The sequence below is a fragment of the Egretta garzetta genome, unplaced genomic scaffold, assembly GCF_000687185.1.
Source record: "Egretta garzetta isolate BGI_Z169 unplaced genomic scaffold, ASM68718v1 scaffold553, whole genome shotgun sequence".
In the NCBI taxonomy this organism is placed as follows: Eukaryota; Metazoa; Chordata; class Aves; order Pelecaniformes; family Ardeidae; genus Egretta; species Egretta garzetta.
This window is the reverse complement of record NW_009259328.1, coordinates 3,455,469-3,474,167: the sequence shown is the minus strand read 5'-3', so window position 1 is coordinate 3,474,167 and position 18,699 is coordinate 3,455,469. Positions and strand designations below refer to the sequence as shown.

Below are 18,699 nucleotides of genomic sequence, written 5' to 3'. Positions count from 1 at the left end.
TAGATCTTTAGAAAAGATGGAGAGGTTGATGCATAAACTTTAAGTACTGCTGATGTGTCAGTCCAAGTAGCTATTGCCTTCACGTCAAACTAGTTATCCACAGTGCCGTAGGGGAGGGGGAATGGAATTAAAATTTTAAATGTTGAAAGAGAATATGGGTTGGGTTTTTTTCGTTTGGGGTTTTTTTTGTGTGGTTTTTTTTTTTAATTCTGTAAGTGCCTTTGTTTCAGAAAAGTTTTGTGAAATTAAATACAGTAGAATACTCTGTTGTACTGGATTTGCTAGATAATCACTGTTGATTTTATTACATACTGTAACCTAGCTTTGTATGTTTGTAGTTTAAATGTAAGTATTCAAAAGAAATGGCATAAACTCTATGCACCTTTGTAATAAATGCAGTGTTTGAAGTATATTCTTTTAGCCTCAATTTGAGTATTACTTAGGAGTGTGTTATCTGCAAAGCTACATTTTACTTCATTGTGTTTGACAGCTAGTGTTACCAAGGGTACCTGAAGTCACCTCGTGTCATGAATATCACTTTTGGTAGTGGAGACTGAAACCTAATCAAAATTACAGGTCACAACATAAAGCAAGGACCATATAAGCTTCTGAATGATGTTCTGACAGTATGCTTCAAAGCTAATCCAAAAGGATTGCTTCTAAGGCCTTGTCTAGCCTAAGGAGTAAATTAAATACATGAAGTTTGAATGCATTAGCTAACAAATTCCAAGACATTTGAAAAGTCCAGTGTAGACAAGATGGTAGACTTCAAAGTCATCTGTAACTTTAATCAAATCTAATATCTTCTCAACATGTATTTTGACTTGTGTGTTGCATATCATGCCACATTTATCAACTTGACCAATGTGTGGTAAGTGATGCTTTCTACTCTGTGTGAAAACATTTTTGCTGATGTTTTTGTGTACTTTCATTAGTTTTGAAAAAAAAAAAAGCTTTTGAAAGGTTGTATTCAAGCCCCTGACTCATTAGTCTTCCACTTGAAAATATTTTTTTGAGCAGGTCAAGAATGCCTTTTATAAGACACCAAGTAGTATTGAATTGTTTGAGTATATAATCATTATGACCTTGAATTGCCAGCTATGTTTCCAATGTAGGATTTAAAAGAAAAGGGCGGGGGGAGGGGGACGGGGATGGGACCATATAAAAAACCCAACATGTCCCCCCCAACTTCTTCTGAGTGAGTTGTTTATTATGGAATAATCAGGTAGTTTTGTAATGTTACCTCTTGAATTTAGTGGAGTTTCAGCTGCAGGCTGATAATGTGTTTGCAGATGAAATGTAGATCATTTCACTTCCAATTTTATTTCACATTTTCTCAACAGAATTTCTATTAGTTAACTGGGGACAGCAGGAAAAATGTATGCTCCTAAAAACCTAAATCTAGAAAACAAATATAATTAATGTTTGGGCTAGAAATTACACCAGGAAATTGCAGAGTTATTTCTGATGTTTTTATTGCCATTAATTTTTTCATTCATCTATTTTTCTTTTCCCATGACTTTTTAGCAGGTGCATCTGTGCAATCTGGCTGAATATGAGAAGCAGCATGCAGAGAAGCCTCCTATGCAGAGAAAAGCTGTGTGCCTTCCCTTCTCTCTGCACACAGGTCTGGGGAACAGGAGCCTGTGTTTTGTTTAAAACCTTCAGATTTCCTTTAGCAAGCACATAGGGTTTCAAAGGTACCTTCACCCTCTAAAATTGCAGCAAAATGTTGTATAGGAGAGCAAACCGCTGAACTAAAACGCTGAGAGCCTGGGGTTAGGTGAGGAATACTGCTGGTTATGTTTTCCTAACGTTTAATCAGCAGTTGTTTATGGTAGTGTGAATTTTTCCAGACCAAAACTTGGCATGCATCTTAAAACCCATGGCAGGGTTGCATGGAGGAGCTGGACACAAAGGAGGGAAAAACTTTAGCAATTATTGCCAAAGCAGCAATTCTCTCCCTTTATTCCCCTCCCCGCCCCCTCTCCCTAAAGTATAGAAACTTGTATGATAACTTGTGAGGTTTGCTTTAGCCAGTGTTTTGGGGCCTATTTTTTTTACTCTTGATGTTAACTTGGCCCTGGAATCAGGTAGGATCTGCTTTACATGCTGCTGGGCAGGTGCCGCAGCGCAGCTGTGCTGTAAAGGTCTTTAGCAAAACAAATTGTTCAGCTAGATTCTTAAAATACCAACCTACAGTATGACTAATGCGTAGAGGAAAAAAAAAAAATCACTGTTCGGTGCTTATCTCTGTTCAGAGACTGCAGTTCATACTGAACGTGTTGGCCCTCACTTGTGGAAGTGTTTTGATAAAATTCAGCCACAGTGGGTTTGTAGGTCTTTATAAAGCTCACAGACCACCTTTTCCTTTATCAGTCTGCTAAATTCTAATCAATGAGGTATAGTTTTTACTTTTAACAATTTACACTGTAAATGTAAGTTTGTATTTGCTATTGCATTCACAGCATGTAATACACAGTCTTTACTCAGGCAGATCAGAACTGCTGCATTTGACCCCAATTAATATAACCATAATTAATATTACTGACTGTGACTAATACAAAAAACATTCAATGGTTAAAATAACTTACTGTTCTAATAGTCTAACACAGGCTAAACTTTCTCAAGCAGTAGTTCACACTAGCGGGATTAATATGAATGAAAGCAACTTGGGTCAGATGTTGTGCACTGCATGATGAGGTATTTTGTATTTGCCATCTTCACCTATACAGCTTGGTTTATAGAAATGCGTTTGAGGCCTGACACAACAGTTACTTGTCTTGTCTGGAAGTCTGCTTTGATTGGGGGCTGGATGAGCTGACCTACCTTCCAATCTCAACTAGTCAATGATTCTATGAGTTACAGAAAATAAGGTGTTACCTGTGCAATTTCCCTAAATATTTTAGTCAATGAAGCATCATTTATTTTCTCTCTAGAAAAAGTAAACTGCTGTGTGTTTGAATCCATGCAGTACCTCAGGTCCTTGAATCGCCACAGGAAGATGCTTAGCAATGCAGTGATACCTCCTCCTGTGCCACAGCTGTTTGAGGGGTAGTGTCAGTAGATCTTAAAATACAAGTCAGCAAGGCTATCATCCTCCTTTTTGCATAAAGTTGCCTGAGTGATGGGTAAGCTAGTAGAGGTGATTGCTTTCTTCATCCAGCTCCTGCCTAGCTTTAGTCCTGTCTGCTCAGTGCAGTTCATTGAAGAGGAAAAACACAGCTTTACTCAGCTCAGCTTTCAGCAAAGGGGAAACTCCAGTTGCCATCCCTATGGGCAAGAAAACAGATGGGTGGCTGCTGCTGACTGAGGAATGTGATCATCATGTATAGAACGTCACTAGTGGTTTTTGTTGTTGCTCAATACTTCATTATTCAGTCCTGTGACTGTGCTTGATGCCAGAGTAAATTCCTTTTCTCAGTTAATACAGAGGCACATCTTATCTATAACATGTTGGGAAAATGTGAACTGGCCTTGAAAAAAGAACTGCTATGCTGTGAATTCTTCAGGGAGTGTCTGATGAGAACAGTCTGTTATTTTTAGGTCATGAAGATAGTAAACCAGTAGCCCCATAATCTGTAAAAATGCTTCAGGTTTTTTTCAGGGGATTATCAGCTGTTGCGTACATGATGGGATTTTTTTCTTGGGATTAAAGAGATCCAGAGAATGTAAAAAGGGAAGAATTACTGAAGGTCAGTACAATTTTGCAGCAATACTGACAAAAGATTGGTCACTGTAAATGACTTAAGAGATAATGAATTAGGGCAGTTCTGTTACCTATGTCTGCCTTTTATCTTTAGGAGTGCAGCCTCCTTTTTCCTTAGGAACATAAACTTTTCAGTTACAGAAAATGCCTTCAATTTTAAAAGGCATGGTTTAATTTCATACCTCCATGTTACGGTCATTTCTGCCAGTGGAGGTGTAGGGTTTGGGGTGGGTTGGTTGGTTTGTATATAGCCTGGGCTGTACCACTTTAAAGTCAAAAGCGGGAAGAAAACAATCAGAGCGTAGATGTTAGGGTGTTGTCTGTTAAGAGTGGGTGGATGGGAGGGGATGCAGTGCCAGAAGGGAACAGTTAGGGCTATTTTCCTAGCATTTTTTTCCCCACAGATAACACTTCTGTTTATATAAAGTTTAGCAGTAATACACGTCTCCCTTTTACCAAGTCATCGCACACATGCTCTCTAGATGAGGCCAGGAATTTTTTAAACAAGTTTTTATGACTAGATTGCTTCAACAATTTGGGATTCCTTAACTGGTTTTCATCCAAACTCCTCTTAACAGTTCATCTGGTTTATTCACCCAAAGAAGGGTTTTAAGGCATCTTCTCTCTATAAATCAATTATGTTTAGAGAAATGAGGTGGTGAGAATAGCATAGAGCAGTTGAAAAGTGATGGCAGGTCATTGTATTCTGGAATATTGTGACTATCTATCTCATCTTTGTTAGGACAGCTCTTTAAGTTTGCCACTTGCAGGACACTACCTACCAGATGCTGCTCATGTTTTTAAAGAATTATCTTAATGGATGGTGGTTTTGGTTTTGAGTGAGGAAGGGGCTTTTAATAGACATTACCAAGCTCTTCTCTCTCTCTAATGCTGAAGGCCAGGAAGTGCTGTGTTGGTTTGCTGGTTTGTTGGGGTTTTTTTGTTTGTTTGGTTGGTTTTTTTTAAGTGGACAAGTCAAATGGTTTTGTCATGCTGAAATTTCTGTAGTACGTCTTGTCCAGTGCCCTGGTAGCAGTTCTAGGGTGTTTACCATGCAAGAACACAAGCTCTCAAGGCTTTGCTGGTATGTCCCTGTGTGTCCTTCCTTGCTGCCTTTAAGCAGAAAAATGGCAGTTTCCCAGCTGCTACAAGGGATTTGAAACCTATTACTGAGAGGAGCAGTTGGCAGGTTGCATTTTCCATGAACTGGTGGAGCTCTGCCAGCTGTGGCTCAAAGAGGAGGAGGCTTAGCCCTAGGCCATGTTGTGGGAAGGAGTACCTAAGAGCTTTGGCCCTAGGGAGATGCTGGATTATTACACTGGTTATTCCTGCACAGTGGTTTCTGGGAAAGTTCTCTTCAAAAGTGAAAGCCAAGTCAAGAGCTTGTTCAGCACACTGGAGTGGGGCTCTTTGCCCAGGCACACCAGGGCAGGACATAGCCTCTTTGGGTTATGACCAGAGAACTGGATGCTTCTCAATTTTCCAAGGACTTCCTTCCCACTGTAGTGCTGTTTCTCCTCCTAGTCCCTGGAGCCAGGCTTGTTCTGAATCGAGTATCTGTCAAGAAATGAAAAAAAAACCTTTCCAAATTATTTTAAAACACAAACCTGTAGGCTCATTTTAGCAGCATTCACACTTTTTAGGGTCCAAGGTTGAGCTGATACCTACAGCTGAGCATGACAGCTGATAATCATACACACTTGAGAGGGTATAGCAACAATTCTTCCTCCAGTGCTGTATCCTAGGAATGAGATGCTCATCCATCTTCACTGCAGTGCCTATCCAGATACTACAACCAAAAAGCTCAGTCATTCTGCACATATTTAAGTATCCTTCTCTTACATAGTATGACAGAATGCTCTCTTTAACATTACCTTCTTACTCTTCTAAGATAACTTAAAAAAAAAAAAAGTTCTAGTATTTTTTGGTTTGGCACCTCAATAGTTACAGAGTCAGCAGATTCATGAAACTGAGAAAAATGAGTGCACTCAAGTGATCATTACGGGGCTTTGAATTTCTTGCTCAGAGTTGAACTGCCAACTATAAGTTATTTCTAGAACGGCTTTTAAAATCACAATAACTGTTTACTAGTATCAACATGAAAATGTTGGAAGTTAAGCAAGAAAGTGTTAACAGTGGCAAGAGAAACAAATGTTCAAAAGACTTTCATATGAATTCAGTGATCCCCAACACTTCACCACATTCAGCATCATAAATTCAGCTGTAGTCACAGTAAAACAGAGAACACAATAGTGAAATGTCCATTCCAGTCACAGCATAAAGGATGAAATTCATAAACAGAACCAGTCATAAGCCATTGAGTGGTTTTGCACAGCAAAACCATTCATTGCAGTATAATTCTTATGTCAAAATTTGTTTTCAGTTACATTTAGATGGTGCTTAAATAAAATAATCACAACAGAAATGTCTTAGTTGTCCTGCATTTGAACACAACTTGTAGATTATCACTTCATAAAATAGATTATTTAAATTTCAGATTTACACTGGCAATGATTATTATTATTTAGATGAGGAAGGACAGAGATCTTTACTAGATGTTAGCTAGCTGGAGTCCAATCCTTGGTCTTCTGCTTCTGGCTCAGGAGGATACAATTCGTCCAAAATCAGCTCTGCAACAACAACAAAATCATGTTTCAGAGAGTCATTTTCCTGCTTGATGTAGTATAATTATAGCAGGTATCTTGTTTCCATTTGAAAACATTCTGACTGTAGAAGGCTACAGCAAATATCCTTTTTTAAGTTTCAATGCAAATAGGTCTTTAGATATGCGCTCGGTCATACAAACTTCTCCCCCTCTTTACTTGAATGCCTTTTTAGGCATTAAAGGAGAAAACAGTCTTGAACAGTGAATTAAATTTAGCTGCTAGTGGAAAAACAGTAAAACAACAAAGCACCCTTTACAAGTAGGTTTTAAACTTATTAAGTAGTCAGAACTCATTTTTGTTAACTAATTTTAAAAAGCCCCTAGGACAGAAGCATAGTATTTTGTGTTTTAAAGGAAGAATGTGAATGCTAACTACAGGTTTGCAAGCACATGCATGCACCTCCATCCCCAAAACCACCAGCTGTTACACTGTTTTGTCCATTCCCAAGCATAACTGGAGAAGGTGTTAGACAAAGTTCTAGAACATGGCACAGCATTTAACATCTCCAGAAAAGTTACTGTAACTAGCAGTGGTGTGCTTGCATGGCCTGCCTTACTGATGCAATACATACGCCAGCACTGAAGGATTTATTATTCTGGCTCTGAGTAAGACCAGATGCCTTGTCTGGTATCTTGTAGCAAACCACATGGAGACATAAAAGCACGATCTTCACATCAACTCTACCACATGCATGTAAATAATGCCATGAGTGAACAAGGAAATGGCATCGAGGTATGAGGAGGAGAGGCAATTTCACGAGAGTAGCACACTCTAGGAAATGGACACCAGAAGCATGCAAAGCATGGGACAAGTCCTGATGGATATGGGTTAGAGAAGCTTTGGGGGTAATGTTAGAAGGTTGGGGGTAAAAGAAGGAAGAAGAAGAAGAGAGACGTTAAGGACGCGGGGCGGGGGGGATGGGACACCACAAAAAATGGCAGATTGAAGGTGTAATGCTAGGTGGAGACTTGGAATAATGATTTTTTTTTTTTTTTTTTTTTTTAAAAGGTAGCATATAGTGAAGACTGTTCTACTAAAGAGAGCTGGAGTATAGGATTTTGTTTGATCAGATACTAGGGGCATATTTCTATGGACAGAACAAAAAAAAATGCCAAAGTAGTACAGTAGACTAGTGATTCAGTGTAACAAAGGTTTAAAAGCACTAGACTGTGCACTGCCTTCAGAGGTCTGAGCAACAAACATCCATGGTATTTGGTATGTGGTACTGGTTAAATGAGGAAAATGACAGAAGTGGGATTTCTATTTCTACAACATGGAAAAAAGGCAATATTATCATTTGACTCATTTTACCTTCACAGGCACTCAATTTTTGAGTCTTTTTGAGAATGGCTCTTATGCCCGGCATGGCTTGGTCATATTGATGGAGAACTTCCAAACAGTGTTCGTGAAACAGTTTATCTTTCTGAGACAGGCTGTGCAAGAGTAGAACAGCATCCCGTAAGAACTGAATAATTTGTTCCTTATATGTGCACAAGCTGTTCTCAGATCTTCTGATCTTCATCCACTGTCTATGTAACATTATTATTAGTGCCTTAACCACCTGCAAGAGGAAGAAAAGTGCCTCAATACACAAAGTAAAATTACAGTAGCGGAAAACTTATTTTATTATGAACTTCATTGAGTAATTTCATCAAACTTCCAAATTTCAGAATATTTTCCAGCAAGCAAAAGCCAACTTCCTAGAAGGTGTCATCTTTTAAAATGCAGTATGCTTCTGCTTTGTTGTAGCTAAAAAAAGGGCAAAAACCTATTTCAGCATTGAGTACCTTTAAGTTCTCAGTAGCTTAAACTCAGCCACTGTAGGGACGTACCTCAAGATTACATTGGCAGTCTGCACCAGGTAATAAAACTGCTGGACTGGAACACCGCATACACCTTGTCAGGAGTCTGACTGTCTATTACAAAAACATGCAGATCGCATTATAATGAGTACTAGGGGTCTGCAGAATTATCAAAGAATTAAGCTAATTTTTTTTAACCCTCAAAATTGTTCAAGTTTTTTCCCTATGTTTTTACAGACATAGAATTTGCCTTGCACAGAAACCTTTTCAACTTTCTGATGAGAAAGGCTACTGAGGTGTAGTGAGCCTTAATTCACTGCATACAAATAATATGTTTGCACTTAATATAACAATGTAGGTAGGAGGATAATGAAAATGGTTCAAAATTTTTTCAAGGGAGAGCAGAAGTCAAGCAAATAGTAGAACCTTGAACAAGTCACCACTGTCAGTACAACAATACAAATTAAATTCAAAAGCTGTTCTTTCTATATATAATCATGACTATTAAACAGCAAGCTAGTATTTCCAGCAAATACAATGGATATAGCCCTAAGTCACTACAGACTGCCTTTTATGTCTATTAACTCAGAAGATATAGTTCAGAAGTAATTAATACAATCAAAATGATTGTTAGATCTTGCTTCCTTTTACTCCTCTATTGATCTAAAAGCAAAATAAAGCTTAGTGTTGAACATTTATAGCTATCCTAGGATCTTTTTTGCTTGTTCAGTGACTAACCTATGACTATTATGACTGATGTTCTCTTTAAGAACTGTTAGTGTTTCAGTTTCAAGCAGCTACTCTTAAAAATCAGTGTAATCCCTTACTGCAAGCCAATACCTTCAGCGTGCTATTTCAGCTGGAGGAAAAACTTGGTTTTGGACAATTTGTGCATTGCCTTGCTCCTCCCACTCCCCCATCTGGAAATAGCAGGAAAAGGCATGTGAACAAACAGCTGTGGTTACCTCTTGCTCCAGCTGAAGCCAAAGCATTTCAGATGCTGATTTATCTGGTCTTGACGTTATATACATGTACAGTGCAAGAAGGAGGCAGGTGTCTGAAATAGAGATAACTTTGTTCTTTACCCAACTAGTCAACTGTTTATGACAAAAATTAATTTTTGCCACACAAGAAAACATTTCAGAAAATATGCAGAGTGCCATCTTGGGACTTATGATACAGGCTCAATTTCTTGCTTTACTTCAGACATCTTAAACAGTGCTGAAGAAACTACTATCCCTAAACTTTACATATGCATTTGTGGTAATACTGTCCTACTTCATTCATAAGGAACTGGACAAAGCCTCTTTGTCATGCTGAGTGCTGGAATCCCTAAACTCAACAGCATCATGAGCGCAGATAAATTAAACTTCAGAACTCCTCAAAAGCCCTTTTTTCCTCATCAACCTTTAATATAATAAACATTAATCTGGAAAGTAGTTTTAAAAATACACATGGGTATCAAAAGCACTGTATGTAGACAGATACCCCAAGACAAAATACTCTTGCAACAGCAACTGAATCACTGCACTAGAAAACGAGTTTTCAGGTAACTTAGCAGGCTTGAAGGGGGGCCTGTTTTAATTTCTTTTAGTCATGCTAACTAACATTCAACTGATTAACAGTTCTCTGTGTTATGCAGTCTGTTACCTGAATGAGAACAAAGTTGAGAAACCAACAAGCAGTGTTGAGCAAGAACAGACAACAGTCTCACGGTCAAAAGGACAGCAGGCAAAGGGGTCTCTGGACACAGACAACGGAGCAGTATCTGGCTACTCAATAAGTGCTGAAAACTTCAAAAGAAAACTCAACGTTAGAAATGGGAAATACACTGACAAATTGAAAATACACTACTTCTTGTACACACCATCGTAATCTGTGCCTTTTTAGTCATTTCAGAATGTACCTGATCTCAACTTACGTGTCATAAATACGAAGTATACTGAAAAACATATTGCTACATTTGGCAATCAGTCTGCAATTCATACTACGGTTGTGTACATTAGATCATTAGCAGACAAAATGTCTCACTTTTGAGAGAGGCATTTTACCTACTAGAATGAGACCCTGTGCTTTCATTCCTTACGCATTTCCCAGCAACCACAAAAACCCCAATATAAATGTTACAAATATTCTGATCCAACTACATATGGCCTTAAGAAGTTTTCTCACTTTCAAGTGACAGCTATGCAATGAGGCAACAGCATCTGCTTCATATAAACATCACAAGCAAATCTTGTTACCGATCAGGGGCAATTGTCACATTCATTAGCAGCAAAGGCAGTAGAAAGATTGTTATGGCTTCTCAAAGGTGAGCTGAGAAACGTCATACTCTCTCATGCACGTCAGAATTTCTACTGTCATCTGCACAAATTAGTGTCAACAGAGAATGGAAATTGCTAAACAACAGAGTCTGAAATAACTTTAAAGCTATTACTGACTTACTTTATTAGCAAGTCCATTGTTGAATTTTCAGCTAACTTCACCAAAACTTTTAGGCTTTGGTTCAGTATGCTATCAGTCTGGGAGCCTTTTGCAGCAGAAAAAGCTAAAACCTGAAGCAGCTTTTTAAACAAAGAATGTTGAGCTCGATCATTATTGGGAGCATCCTGTGGAGCTACAGGCAGCCATCCTTGTGTCCTGGTATCTTCTTTATTATCACACTGATTATCACACAAAGCATTATTGTCCATCTTGGAAAACTGTTCGTCTCCAGCAGCTGAACTTTTTTCCACTTCAGTAGATAGCAATATGTGGACAACATCCCAGCTATAAAATGCCAAATAATAAAGAATACCCAGTGATATAACTGTAGTTTCTTCAAGAGAAAACCTGAAGTCCTCCTTACTTGACACCATATTTGCGTTGGTCCTGGAAGAAATAGCTGAATGGTTTCCACAAGAACCATTTACTGACTTGTCTGCCAATTGTACAGCTTGACAGTATGCACCAATATGGTGTTCTACCAAGGGCAAGAGATGCACGGCGCCTCGGATCTTGCACTGTGTGAGGTGCAAGAACTCCCTCTGGCTTTCTGTTGGGCCTCCTTCAGATAATCCTTCGTCCATAGCAATCAAGTTCAATCCTGTTATTGCAAGTTTTTGAGCTTCTCGCAAGGATACAAGAGGAGCCATTTCTTCTTGAGTTGTCCTGCTGCTAGACTTCCTATCCAAATAAAATTAAAAGAAGGGAAATACTTGAGAAGAAAAGGCAGAGAACGCAGTTGAAATTTGAGTTATCCATATTCTGAATCAAATAATAGAAAGGCTATAGTAAGAGATGCCTGTTCCCAAAATATAACATAAATTGGGAAAAAAAAATCCTGCTCCTTGATACCTGCATGGAAGAGCCATTTCAAAGCGTTCCTAGGTCTTGTGAAAGTAGTCAGAGCTTACAGCTGAGTGATTTCAGCAGTTCACTATAAGCCACTGTCTGAAACTACATTTCAAACATTGGCTTCCCCGTTTCATGTTTTTGATAACCTGCCATGTATTCTTATCTTCCCCTGATGTTATTTGGTAGCTTCTGGGAAGAATGAGTATCTGTATGTTACTGATCTGTAACATGTAGGGGCCTTTAAAAGGACTACAGCAATAAAAAAATTGTATTCTTGGCCAGAGAAGAGAGAGAGTTCAGCTATTAACTAGCCAAACTGCAGCTACAAAGGCCAAACGTACCACCTCTACTTACACAAACGGCAAGGGCAATGATACATGAGCCTTGCTATGAACCCACAAAATACAAGAATTACTAATAAAATACCAGAAAAGTGAAGGTATTTCAGGAACTATGGTCTAATTCTTTAAATGATTATAATTTATATCCAATATTCATATTTAAAATGCTTTACTGGTCACTATAAATGTATCTTGGAAAATTGCACATAAATTGTACATTATAAATTGAACATAGTTTTGACTTTGAAGATATAAAGCCTACTGTTCTTTTGATTACATTTTCAACATTTTCTTCCCACTTAACTCATGATGATGTTTATTGCTTCCCTCATTGCAATGTAAGTTTCATGTCCTTAAGCGGTTAACAATAGCAGCTGCTAACAGTCATTCCCAAGTTTTGCAAAACATGTTTCTGTGCCTTCCTCTAATATATAATGAATGTAATTTATCTCTTAGTGTTGTTCCACTGTTTGGTATCTACGATAATCAAAGATTAATAATCAAAGATGCAGAGCAATTGCATTAAATGGCTTAAGCAAAACAGCATTTAACACAAGGAATGAGCTACCCTACAAGAATAAGCATTTCTTAGTATAGAGAATGCCACTATACTAAGAATGTGTCAGATGCAGTTTAACAAAAAAACCCCTAAACTTACAATTCCAAATAGTTAGGCTGCAATACAGCTCCAGGTAGAGGCTCAGCGTTACTGCTAAGAAGATGGCAGAGTCCTAGTAACGACCCAGGGACAATGGGCTGCTTCATCAGTGCATTTAGTAAGATAGAACCTGAAAGGATACATAATTGTCTTTGGAGTAGCTTTACCATCAACTGCAACATCAACAAAAAATTAGTATTTTAAAAGATTAGCCTTATTTATAGTGCTCTCAACCTCAAAATATTTTCTTTTCATTATAAATCTTTCTCTGCAAGAGAATGTTTTCAGAAAAATGAATGAGATTATTTAAATATTAACAAAATTATATTTAGAGATATTTGAATTGCAATCCCTTATTAGCAAAATAGCTCAAGCCAAGTGATCGTATATCCCAACTATCCTGATGACTTGCCCCCCGTGTTCCAGTAGAGACATAAAAATTAGATGATGCAATTCTGTTCTGGTATTGACTCTTGTAAATATTACTTTATTGTTTTTACCTTTGTTTAAAAACAAAAATGCAAATTTTTCCCTGTTTTTTTATAGTTCTACAATAAAAAGCATAATATATTACTACAAGGCTGGGTCTTTCAGTATTAAGATGCCTCTTGATCCATATACTTTCATAAAGCAAAACTCAGGCAAACTTTTTTCTTAAATAGAATAACAACGTAAGAATGTTGTTAGGATACAAGATATAATCTGAAATGTTCTACTGCAAAATCACAATATTAAAAGCAAAAAGCGACTAGCTGAACACCACTATTCTGTGCAGCAGCACTGTATATAGCAAGCTCCTCAGCATGATGCCGCTTAGCAAAGGTGTCTGACCTGCTCCTCAGAAATGCTCGCTATTTCTGTCTTAGCAGAATTAAGTTACCTTGTGTGTTTCGTTTCAGTACACAGTTGTAGGAACCATTTTTTCCCATTGCTTCACGCTTCACGGATAAAACTGCAGGATGGGTTATCTTACTGTCTAAAAAAACCCAGTAATTATGAGTCTAATATGAGAACTACATTGCTTATATATCTGTACCTATCCTTTACAGATGTTCAGTTAGCCGTAGCTGTTACATAGAAGTAAACAGACAGGAGACCAGTAAAAAACATCTTGTATAATTCAGATATGTCAAACAATAGTTAAGAGCTGTGATGCAAGTAGAATTGCCCCCCAAAATGCAAATAAAAAAGCAAATAAAATTCTGCCTTTACTGTCAGATGTTCCACAGATTGTTCAGTGCTATTGCTCTCAACTTTTCTTTTAGGAAAAAAACAGTACCTTAAGCTGAATTCCCACTGCTAGGAAAGCCAAATAAATTAAAATTTAAGCATTTCATAATCTTTCAGTCACCTATTTATGCCACAATTCCTAGCCAAACTGAAGCCAAAAGCCTTGCAGGGTTCAGAAGACAAATAATCAAGTGGTTTTTTTTCCAAACAAATACGCATATTGAGTGTTGTTATCATAACAAACAGATAGGAGGCTGAAAAAATAGCAATACTAATGCTCTAAGGCAACTGTATTTTTCTTTTTGATGGAGTTCATACTGCCCATACAGTTTCAGATTGAATACTTTAACTGACAGTAACATCTTAGATTTTTCATGACTCTTTCTGTAAGGATTAGTTATTGGCATTATCCAAATTTCTTCCATTTACTATTTCCTATTGGAAACATGCCAGTCAGCTGCTATAAAAAGCACCATTTCTGTTACATAATACAGCAATTTTTAAATACATGTATATATTCATTTCCTAAGCTTTACTCAATGAATTTCAAGATACAGCTTTGTGAGAATTACTGTCCCCTTACACATAAAAGAGGAAATGAGCATACCATTTCAGCTGCTTCTTTCAATACAGCTAAATACGTACCCTTTAAAATAAAATCCCCAAAAAGGTCAGCTTTAAAGCAAAAAATCACAAAAATACAAAAAATGCACTAGCTGACTAGCAGACTGATTCGAGAAATAGGCAAATCATTTCCTGTTCTTCCTTATTCAGTGAGAAAGGCAGATAACAAACTAGATATTTTAATTCATCAGATAATAAATAGAAGTTTCTCATTACGGCCCATAGCCACTTCATCACTGACATCCTGGCATTTGGTATACAGGCATTACCAAGGTGTGAATTAAAATAGTCTTGATGCAAATTTCAGTCACAGTTATTTAATGCCCATTGGCGTAAACCAGAAAGAAATTCAAGCAATAACAAAATAAAACAAATACTTTTTCCTACAGTGGACTTACTGAAACTGTTCAGTCACATAGTACAAAAATCCTTATCTAAGGCAGAATGTTTGTATGCAGCTAAAAATGTTGCAGGTTGTATATGGGTTTACCTTCTTTGATCAAAGTAGTCGGGGCAATCAGATTTCCTGAAGAACATGATGGTCTAGTGGACATTTCAGCATTGAAGGATTCCTTTGTAGGAAAATATCTTTTTCCAGGCTGTGGAGAACATCCTTCTGATTTCACTTGTATTGCAAAATTCTTTTTAGGGCTAAAATAAAAGTCAAACACTTCGATGAATCCATATTTCTTTTGTAATTATTTTATTAAACAATAAACAAGGATCTATTTACATCGACGTATTAAAGGTACTTCACTATAAACTCCTTGCATTTCTGTCACAGATACAAGGAAGGGTCTTTTTGAGCAAATTCCATAGAGGTCATAGACTTTTCTGGTTGTATTTTTTAAAGATGACACTGCTAAGAGTTACACGAAGAAAGAAAACCTCTTTAATAGTTTAAGTACACATATTGTAAAAAGGAACACAAATTCGTTTCCCCAAACTCCCACCTTGGCAATAAAACCGTCTGAGTAACATGTTTATTTCTTTCACCATTCTGAAGTCGCGTTCTTAATTCATTCATTTCTGCATCTTTGAACTGCAACTCTGACTGTAATGACAGTAACTGAAAGAGGAATTGAAAAGACAGTTTTACTGCTACTGAATAATTTAGAGGTGTTTTAACTGTGGAGCAACTAGTATTACTGTAAGATTTCAAGATTACCATCTACTTTCTGTGAACTCTGCATAAGATCTCCATTTTTATGTATGCTAGTCCAATTAATACTAGCTAAGAACCACATGTCAAGCTTTCTGGCAGAAGCATATGACTTGTTAAGACAGACCAAGTGACTACAGCGAGGCTGTTAATAGGACAAAAGCAGCCACTGTCCTCTTCAGGGCTTTCGGACAGATGACTGCAACAGGAATAGCGATCTGATCAGAGTCATAAAGTATATTCTGTCGCTTTTTTCCATTTTAAAATACATTCCAATTTCAATGTTCTTGGGATTGCCTAAAAAAAAAAGCCACAAGTAAATGAAAACCTCTACCACTTGAATTTTATTCTTTTATTTTGGCAGAAGAAAACCCTCAGCAAGTTCTTCCTAGATAAGAAAATAAAAGCATACATTGTTTGGCAATTTCACACAAATGTACTTTGACTAGATGGTCTGTGACATCATTAAGTCATAAAATTGGCTTCTGCATGTGATGGACAGGTAATTGCCACGTTTACAAACCTTTTTGGAGAACTCTTTTTCTTTTTCACTTAAGGTCTGAGATTTTTGCTGTTCCAGTAGCATGTATGATCTTTTCTGTTCCTCCATAGCATACTCCATCTGCTGCATTGAGTCACGCAAAATTTTAATTTCTCCATTTTTAGCAAGAATTTCATCCTGCATTTCTTTCAGCTGCAAACAGATGAATTCCATTAAAGGACTTATATAATCAAAAGTATGTATTTATAGCATTATGTGGTTGAAAATTAGGTATACTTTTACTTTCTAGGGAGAAAAAGGCTCCTGTAACCCAGTTCAGCAATTCTGCAGTGTTGCTTCTAATCTTTTTCTGATTAAATCAGGCTCAGCTACTGCTTCCTCTAACAGAATTATAAAATGACAGCAAAGGCATGTCTTCATACACTGCCCTGGTATCAGTCAGAGACCATTCTTCTCTTTTCCCTTCTCTGTGATTATGTTCTTTTTTTGGAAAGTATTCTAGTCACACATATCAATAATTTACTTGTTGTTTGGATGACAACAATGGTAATTTAATTTTCGTATTTCATCTAGCATGGCAGCCAACCAGCACGCTGTCCTGTGACAAGCTACCACCCCCGGACAATATCTTCACGACATGTATAGCCTCTAATGCTTTCTGAACAGCCATCACCACTCAGAGACAAGACTTTGGAGAGAGAATAAACGAGTGACTTGAAAAAGCATGGAGAAAAAAGCAGAAAGACATGTCTATACCACTATGTAAAATGATGGTTTACCCCCAGGCTGAGTATGGTGTCTAGGTAGGAGCTTCCCCAAGAAAGAAGGATATGATAGAGAACAACAGAAGGGTGAGGAGAGAAAGGTAAATAGAGTAGGACCCTCCCATGTGGGAGAAAGCACAGCTGTGAGGAAGGAAAGGTCTGCTGAGGTACAAGTGCTGTGCACAAGTTACTCCTTGTTTACTGCCTCTTGTAACAGCCAAGACCCATTCACTAAAAATCACTAGGTGCAAAGTTCAAAATAAAAACAAAGACGAAATTTCCTGACATAACATGTTCTGAAGCTGTGGACCTCTTTCACACTAAAAAGTATCCAAAACCAAATACACAAGCGTATAAAAAAATACTCTATAAAATATTAAATACATGCATGATATTTGTGGATGGGGAAGTACCCACATGAAATTTTACGAGAAGCTAAAGGATGATTCTGGTAAAATATGATCATAAACTTGCTCAGGTCTTGCACCCTTCCCTAAGCTGTCTGCTGAAAAAGGATGGACTTGGTGCGGGCGTTTGTACCTTCTTACTTTGCCACATCTATTTCTTCCCATATTATCTTTTCATAAGGGATCATCAGAAGGTAAAGTAGCACAACACAACTTTAAAGTCACTTTACTTTCTCAAATCTTTAAGCTGCACAAACCCACTCTTGCTGACAGGACTGAAGAGAACGGATTTGATCAGAAACAAGTAGAACTGACAAATTAGCATTTGCTGATCTGAAATGACCAAGAAATAAAATACTGGTCTCACTCCTAACATTACTAGAGCTGTTTCCAGTATGACACTTTTAATAGATCCATGGATTTCAAAGATGACTGATCAGCTCAATTAGAATTAAATACTCGGAACCGAACTTATCCCAATGTTTCAGTTAGCCCTATCAAAAAAAATGTGATATTTAGAGGGGAAAATAATTGCTAACCTTCTGTTTAATTTCTTCATGCTGTGTTTGCAGTACTTCAAACTGGAATGCCTCTCTCACCAGACTATCGTCTGTACTGCTTCCTGTTGCAGAGAAAAGCCAAGATCTGTTCTGAAGCATGGATGATGTATGTACATCACTGACGACTTAACACTGAGACTTTGTTATTTGCCGTTACATGCCTCTGAGTATCTTAGCATTTATCCTGTCGCTACGAACAGGTAAATCGCACACCTCCAATCACCACAGTAACCTTTTGACAGCTTGTGCACCAATACTTAAAAGAACGAAGAAAACCTGCCCCCCAAACATTTCTAGTATCCTAAACGAGTTAAGATCACCCACGGCAAGCGCACGCATTTCCTCCAAGATAATTTTAGTTCACACACTCTGCATAGATAAGGCTTAACCGAAAACTTTTTTTTTTACCGGGAGAGATTACAAATGTTAGCGTTGCTAAAGCAGAGTCATGGGATTTAAGCCCTCTGTACCCAACTAGGAACAGAACCCTGTATCCTGTGTGCTTTTCAAAGTAAATCTGAAACCCGACTGTTAGTATGAGACATATTATGCGTTTCCTAGTGAAAGTTAATGGTTAGGAAAAAAAAAAAATCCGGTAGCAAACATGCACGATACTATAAACGATACTTAAAGCCTGTTAAAAGTTTATGGAACTCGTTTGTTTTATTTAACAGGTCTAACATGCACTAGCAACGTTACAAGTAAGCATCACCACACACGTTACCGGAGCACAGGTTCCCGGTACCGTTAGTTGAATGCGATGGCACTACTCGGTCGTTATTTCTCATAACCTCAACTTTAATCCCCCGGCGAACCGCCACGGGGCTCCGACAGCCCGGTGGGGTAATCGGAAGCAATTCCTAAAGGGGTCACAAACGTTTTCCCAAATGGTTTAACGGCGCAGGGCGGTTCCGGGAAGCCAGGTGACAGCGGCAGCC

General features: G+C 37.8%; 1 protein-coding gene across 7 annotated transcripts; it reads right to left on the bottom strand.

Annotated features, from left to right (window-relative positions):
• Window positions 1–1,227: 1,227 nt before the first annotated feature.
• On the bottom strand, window positions 1,228–18,693 carry LOC104124340 (ATR interacting protein). Of its 7 annotated transcripts, XR_004841692.1 has the most exons (15): window positions 18,486–18,693; window positions 17,741–17,823; window positions 16,052–16,222; window positions 15,320–15,435; window positions 14,857–15,017; window positions 13,393–13,488; window positions 12,513–12,642; window positions 10,623–11,342; window positions 9,828–9,970; window positions 9,143–9,234; window positions 8,208–8,291; window positions 7,687–7,936; window positions 6,262–6,339; window positions 5,378–5,498; window positions 1,229–5,266 (listed from the first exon to the last, which is right to left on the bottom strand). XR_004841692.1 is itself a non-coding variant. In XM_035892218.1 (14 exons), the coding sequence occupies exons 1-13, from the start codon at window positions 18,547–18,549 to the stop codon at window positions 6,272–6,274; spliced, it is 2,178 nt and encodes a 725-aa protein (XP_035748111.1). In that variant the 5' UTR covers window positions 18,550–18,693; the 3' UTR covers window positions 1,229–5,289; window positions 6,262–6,271. The 7 variants fall into 7 exon arrangements, 3 of the variants coding, with proteins under 3 accessions (XP_035748111.1, XP_035748110.1, XP_035748109.1); XR_004841691.1 differs by having other exon boundaries at window positions 5,378–6,339; XR_004841693.1 differs by having other exon boundaries at window positions 5,378–6,339; window positions 18,507–18,693.
• Window positions 18,694–18,699: the final 6 nt, after the last annotated feature.